We start from the raw sequence: 7,161 nt of genomic DNA on the forward strand, positions 1-7,161 counted from the left end.
TGCTCACAGCTGTGTCTTTGAACTCCACCCGAGAACTCAAACTACACATCTGCTCACTCGTGACAGCCTGCTGACCCAAGACCAGCCATACAGCAGAGCTGAATGGAAGCTGTGAGTAATGGTGCTTCAGTTCCGTGCACTGTGGGACTCCATTGAGACATCCCATGCTGACGTTACAGGATAACTGGTTGGGGACAAGCCAGGATGTTTTTGTGTCTTTTGTTTATAAACTTTTCTGAGAAGACATAAACCAGGCCAGGCCTGGCAGGGCCTGTGACCTTCCATCCTTCTGTATTGCTTAGATATTGCTCAAGGTCATCTATGAACAGTCTATTAGAGATTTCTAAATCTTTACAGGTTATCTGGGATGGTTTTTGTCAACTTGACACAAACCTAGACATATCTGAGAAGAGGGGATCTTAATTGAAACAATGCCTCCAGAAGATTGGTCTGAAGGGCATTTTGATTAATGACTGATGGGGGAGGGTCCAAGTCATTAAAGGTAGTGCCACCCCCCGGGCAGGTGGTCCTGAGTTGTTCAAGAAGGCAAACTGAATAAGCCAAGAAGAGCAAGCCAATCAGAAGCATTCCTGTACAGCCTCTGGATCAGTTCCTACCCTACTGACCTCAGCGATGGAGTGTGAGCTGAGTTATAAGATAAAATAAAACCCTTTCTTCCCTGAGCTACTTCTGATCATGGTGTTTTATCACAGCAGAAGATACTAAGGTATACATAATCCCCTCTGGCCACTGGCAGAGGTGGATCCTGGGGAGTAGAAGGCAGCCACGGCCATCTGGATAAGTAGTTAGGGCTCAAGTCTGTGGTGGATGGGAGTAGGGGAGCAGGTGTGGATTCACTTGGTGTTGGTACGGGAAAGAGGTCCTCAGCTTGGTCAGTTCTATGATGATCCAGGCCACCTTTGCCTGGGCATCTGTAGAGGCCTCCAGGGCTCGGGACCAAGGTGGAAGCAGGCCAGGCAGGAAGAGGCTCATAGGGACTGGAGGTCCCCCCTCTGGGCCTTGGGCTCGGGCCCAGCAGACCAGATGGTTTTCTTTCCTCAGAGAGAGCCAGCAGCCAGAGGAGGGACTGGGCAGCTGGCCTTCCTCCATTCTTCCGTTTTAAGAGTTGTTTTTTGCTGGAAAATCCATTTCCAGAGTCCCTCTGGGCTCTGACCCAGAGCAGTGGGGAGCAGAGGGTGTTTCCTGGCCTCCTTGGGCTCATTCTGGGATCAATGTGAGGCCAGACTAGGGCAGCCATGGGGAGAAGAGCCTGGCCACTGCTGTGCCCCTGTTCAAGCTGCCTCAGAATGTCCGCCCTCTCCCAACTACTTGCCCAAGCAGAGGGGTCAAGGGAGGCAGAAGTAGATAGGTGTCTAGGCTCTGAAGCTTGGCCTCTTGTCTACCTATCCACAGGTCCTGGTTTGCTCCTTGTCCAGCCTGCCCAAACTCTGCCCTGGGCCTGAAGAACAGCCTCTCACTCCTGCTCTAAGGACCCAAGCTCTGTTCTTGCTGCCACAGAACCCTTGTATGCCCTACCTTTCCGGTATCTTGGCCCACAGTCTTTTCTAGAACAGGTGTTACCAAGGAGCCTAAACACAAATCAGTCCTGTTTTTGCCCCATGGTTTGTGCTTTTTGATCTTATCTGAACAAACTCCCCTCTCCGGCAGTCATTCTACAGTTCGGCCCACTGAAGGGTGAAGCTATTAGATCTGTTCCCCTGTTCACGAGTGTGGGTACATGTGCCTGCACACACAGAGGACACAGCAGAATGTCAGTTGTCTTCCTCCATTACTCTCTACCTTGTTATAGGGTCTCTCAGAGAACTGGAAGCTTCCTGTTTGGGCTAAGCTTGCTTGTCAGCAAGCTCCCCAGTTCCACCTGTCTGTCCCCCTAATGCTGGGGTTATAGGCACATGTAGCCATGCCTGGCTTTTTACATGGTGGTGATTCAAACACAAGCGTGTGTGTTTGCAACACAAGTGTACTTACCCACTGAGCCATCTCCCCGGCCACCACCTGCTTTTTACTATGCCCTAGTCTTATAATCCCAGGTCTTAGACATTCATCATCCATAGAAATCGGACCTATTAAAAGACACAGTTGAGCCCTGGGAATGCTGTCACCTATTCATTGGAGCTCTACAGTTCGACACACAGGCTTGTGTCTAGTTTCAATGATTTCAGCATCCACAGAGGCAGTGCCTTTTGGCTGATTCCCAGGCTGGACCAATAGTGCCAGGCTCAGACCTTTTTGGGAATCACTGTCAAATTAGTTCAGTAGATCAAAGCCCGCACCTAAAGACAGTGCAATGGAGGAAAGAGGAAGCAGAACCAATACTGCCTGACACTTTGCATGTGTGCTAAGGCTTCTGTTTAGTAATAATTTTCTGTTGCTTTTTCCTTTGTGCGTTTGTCCAAAATGTCAGTACAAGTGTTGCTGGCCCAGGGGCTCTTGTCTGGGCAAAAAGGGTGGTCAGAGCTATATAGCCCCCACCCTGCCCTCCCTGCACGTTAGGGTGGCCTCCCCAACTCAGGGCCCTCTGTCCCCTGAAGACACAGTGAGGACTGCAGCTCTACCTGCTGCTGCAGCCCTACCTGCTGCTGCCCTCTTCTGGGTCTCCCCAGGACTGCCTGCTCCACAGAAGTGAGTCAGGCCCTGGAGGTCATGACAGCCAGGACCAGGAGGGACCCACCAGTGCTCCCACTCGATGAAGCCACTAAAACTGGTACCAGGCATGCTGGCTCTTTCTGGGATTTTTATTTCTTTAAAATAATTCATACAAATGGTTACAGTCACAAACATGATTTTAACCAAAATATTGCTAGCCTACCACATCAGCAGGACGGCAGCACGCAGGCAAGGGTCTGCCAAGCCCTGCCTCCCCCAGGACAGACACCAACGGTCCTGAGCACACTGGGCACTGCAAACACTCCTCTGAGGCGCTCGCGATGCCGTCTTCATTTGGAACAAAGGGGTTCATGCCAAAATTAGGAAAAACAGCCTTTGTTGTTTCTAAATTATTCTAAAAATAAGACAAGCAGGTAGAAAACAATGCACTGTGTGGCATAAAAAGAAAAACGGGAAGGATTCATTGTCCTGAGAAGTGTGCCGACGGCCACATTCCGGGGCACGTTCCAACGTAGAAAAGGAAAAATAATCTCAAACTGACTTGCTGAATGCTCCCTCAGGTTTTCTTTTGTTGACAGCTAAGCAAACAAATCCTCTGTAATGTTCTAAAAACTGTACACAGACAAGAACATTCGTGATAGAATTAGCTACTAACTTCTTTTGCTTAACAAGGAACGCAAAGGACACAGGACAGTGAGCCAGCCCACGGGACAACTACAATCGACTTGGGACGTGCTTCCTCCTGCCCCGCTAGTGCACGCCAGGCCAGTCTCCGGAGCGCCAAGGCCCACACTGGATGCCACCTCTGCACACTTGGGTCCAAGGGCATGTGGCGCCCTCCACAGGCGCCAAGGCTGGAGAGCTCCTCACAGGCTACAACTGGTCACTCGTATGGTCTCTATCCGCCTCAGGCTTGACAGTCTGGCCAGGAGAAGGAGCGTGGGGTGGGTGGGCCACAGGGGGCAGGCCGTGGGACAGGGACATGGCGCTGGGAACAATACCTTCCACAGCAGCTGGGATGCCAGTGGGGGCCACACTCACCACACCTGGAGGGTACCTGCTGGGAGAGGAGAGCAGACGTGTGAGGTCATCTATAGAGAACTCCACCTGCTATACACAGCCCTTTCTGCATGGGGCATCAGTGACGCCTGAGGTCCAGAAAGGCTGGGGGCAGTGAGCACTTGTTCAGTGCTGGGCAGCATCCTTGCCTGGCTTCTCACTTATGAGGTCTTCCCCAAGCCCTATTCCCTAACTCTTTACTACTCTCTGCCCCAACAGTAGTTCTGCCCAGCTCGCCTCTCTCTAGGAGTCTCCTAAGGCCAACCCTGTGATCTCCTTCCAAAAAGCCCCAGGTAAGTGGACTACACCATCCGCTCAATCCTCTCCATTCACAGGGGCCTACAGAAGGGTTTATCCCCAGCCATATCATGGCCCACTGCATTACCTACTGGCCAAGGTCCAGGTTTAAGCCTCACTGTCCTGGAGGCTGTCCTCTGCCCCTGCCTGCTCACCTGTAGGCAGCCCCATTGAGCTCAGGGTGCACCACAGCAGGGTCCATGCTGGCCCAGTGGGTGGCAGCTGTCAGGTGGTCCTTGTTGACACAGTTTTTCAAGCTATCTGGGATCCGGCCTGGGAGGATGGGAGGTACACCAGAAAGACAGCAATGTAGGTTAAAACTGCTGCCTCTACAGGGGTCAAGAGGCAGGCCCACAGCCACCCTTTTCCCACAGCCCTGGGTTACTCCCCATGAACAGCACAGGGCCCTGTCCACCTGAGAAGTCAGCTCCCAACCTGGAGACCTCAGCCCTGCACATGTGCCCTCAGCTCACAAGCAGCTGACAGCACTCAGCCTGGCGGCTCTTCATGTACGAAAATGATACATGTGCTACCCAACTTCATACCAAGGGACCCCCAGGGAGGGCACAACCAAGTGTCACCTCCCCTCAACTGGCATAAACAGACTTGTCAGTCTGACAGCACAGCTACCCACCTGTGATGGCGCGCCGGATTTCCCGGGCTGCCTCCTCTCGCATCTCAATGGACGCCTGCTCACTGTACCATGCAGCATGAGGGGTGCAGATGAGGTTGGGTGCATCCTTTAAGGGTCCCTGGCTGAAGCTGAGGATAGCACATACCCAGTCAGAGAGGTCTGAGCACTCATGTTGGGGAGGTACAGAAGGCAGCCAAGCCCTGGGATCGGATGGCCCTGACCTGCTCCCAGGCGTCTATGAAAGTGGAACTGCAGGACCTTCAGACCTACCCCAAGGTCTTAACAATAAGGGTGGAAGGTCTTCGCAGCCCTAGGGAAGGAAGGAGCCTGACGGGTGCTTGCACAGCCCTGCCCAGCGGAACAAACCCCAGGAGTGTGGCTCTCAGACACAGACTCCACTGCTCGCTCTCCAGTGGCTAACCACTCAAGTGGTCTGTGACCCTAAGATGGGTTTTGTCAGCTGTTAGAGCCCCAAGAGTCTGCCCAAACAGGACTAGAGGCTGCATGCAAAGCCAAACTAGCCCTGGCTCCATGGTTACCTAAGGCTGGGGACCATGGACATAAGAGAAATAGAGAAACAAGCCAAGCACTAAGCCTAGCCCATAACTGTGGCCAAGGCTGGATAGAATCTTGAGGCTCTTGTCCCCACCTGAGAACAGACAGCAAACCCTCCCCTAACCCAGCCAGCAAAAGGCCAGAGCTGAAAGACAGTCTCCAAATCATAGTCAGAGGTTGATGGGCATAGTCCATCTTGGGGCACAGAGGGCACCTGAAGGGCTCTGATTCATGCACGTCCAGCGCTGCGCCACGGATCCGCCCTTCCTTTAGGGCCTGGGCCAGCGCCTTCTCGTCCACCAGGCCACCACGGGCCGTGTTCACCAGGAAGGCTCCTTGTCTCATCTGAGAAGACAGGATAACCATGTGAGTGACTGACATTAGAGCTTCTCACTGTGGTGGCACACCCACAAGCAAATCTCACTTCCCACCCACCTGGGCCAATACAGATCAGTTCTGGGAGGGACCCTGGGCCAGGGTGGGCAGTGGCACTAGCAGGTCCACCCTGGTGTATCAACGGAGTGAGACAGACCCAGGTATCTAACTGTTGTTGCTGTCTTGGCCAGAGGTCCACTGTCTCCTTGGAGTGGGGGAGGGGAGCACATTCTGAGGGAAGGGGGAGGGGAAGGACAGCTGCAGTGCACCTGCTTGACAGTGAAGTCATTGATGAGGTGGTGGTTGTGCTCGTTGAGACCACAGTGCAGGGTCACGCAGTCACTGTGGAAGAGCAGGTCCTGCAGGGTGCTCACACGCTGCAGCCCTAGGGCCCGCTCGATGCCATCGGATAGGTATGGGTCATAGAAGAGGACGTTGAAGCCAAAAGCTTTTGCCCGCAGTGCCACCGCCTGGCCCACACGACCTGGCAGAGTCAAGATGAAGTGAGACATGCATCCTGAGGGCCTGATGCTGGCCTCACAGCCAAGATTCAAGGGCTCTCAAATACAACTCTGCCTGTCTGTCAAAGTTCTACCAGATCCCTGAGGCCTCAGTCACAAACATTCAGCCAAGACACCTGCTCTCAGGTGCTGAGGCACCACGATCAAGGGGTAGGAGCTGGCCGCCACCCTCCGGCAGCCTGCCATTGATCAGCTATACTCACTGGTCTGCAAAGCCAATACACAATCAGCTTGGTCCCCTTCCCTGACCACTGGGTCATTTATCAGACATCCTTGGAATCTCAATTCTGGCCAGAGTGTATGTGGGGACCACACTGGACAACATTCTCCCAGATTCATATACCATTAGAATCTAGCAGCACAGGGCTGAAGAGATGGCTCAGTGGTCAGGAGTGTCTGCTGCTCTTGGAGAGGAACCAAGTTCTGTTCTTAACATCCATGTCAGGAAGCTCAGAACCACCTTTAAATCCAACTCCAGGAGGATCTGACACCTCTGGCCTCTGTAGGCACTGCACTAGCATGAACATACCCCACCACCACCACCACCACCACCACCACACACACACACACACACACACACACACACACACACACACACACATTAAAATAATAGAAATAAATCTTGAAAGAAAAAAAAAACAAACAGAATCTAGCAGCAGAGAGGGTACACTGCACACAGTGTATCTACCCCTTTCCTGGCCCACCTCCACAGACCTATGCCCTGTGCCCTCTGAGGCAGGCCTGGCTCTGGCATGAGAGCCACAGGCTCATGGTATGGGGATGGCTCCACACATCCACATATTAAGTGCCTGCTGGATACAGAGGGAGCACAGACATCACAGGTTGTTGGTAAGAGAATGCTGGGGACATAGTCTCCCCTGCAAGCATCCATCAAGAGAAAAGGTAATACCCACCAGGAAAAGAGCATTGAGGAGCCACATCCTGGCAGGACACAGGTAGCCAGGACAGCCTCGCAGGAAGTTAAAGTTTGTGGGAGACACAAAGGTGACAAGAGCAAGTGTGAAGCAGCAGAACCAACAGGTAGGGCAGGACCCACCAAAGCTCAAAGACACCCCCCCCCCCCCCCCCCCC

The 7,161-nt window shown here is 53.1% G+C and overlaps 1 protein-coding gene across 4 annotated transcripts in view; it reads right to left on the reverse strand.

Annotated features, from left to right (window-relative positions):
• Window positions 1-2,726: 2,726 nt before the first annotated feature.
• Window positions 2,727-7,161, reverse strand: part of Ctbp1 (C-terminal binding protein 1) — a 25,859-nt gene continuing 21,424 nt past the window's right edge. For 2 of the 4 annotated variants that reach the window (XM_036200693.1, XM_036200695.1), the window contains 5 exons: window positions 5,818-6,032; window positions 5,388-5,518; window positions 4,619-4,746; window positions 4,140-4,257; window positions 2,727-3,685 (listed from right to left, as the gene is read on the reverse strand). In XM_036200693.1, coding sequence (XP_036056586.1) covers window positions 3,502-3,685; window positions 4,140-4,257; window positions 4,619-4,746; window positions 5,388-5,518; window positions 5,818-6,032 — 776 coding nt within the window. In that variant the 3' untranslated portion in view covers window positions 2,727-3,501. Of the gene's footprint in view, window positions 3,689-4,139; window positions 4,258-4,618; window positions 4,747-5,387; window positions 5,519-5,817; window positions 6,033-7,161 lie in introns of all 4 variants that reach the window. The other 2 variants (XM_036200692.1, XM_036200694.1) reach the window with 1 other exon arrangement.

The sequence above is a fragment of the Onychomys torridus genome, chromosome 10 (genome assembly GCF_903995425.1).
Source record: "Onychomys torridus chromosome 10, mOncTor1.1, whole genome shotgun sequence".
Lineage (NCBI taxonomy): Eukaryota > Metazoa > Chordata > Mammalia > Rodentia > Cricetidae > Onychomys > Onychomys torridus.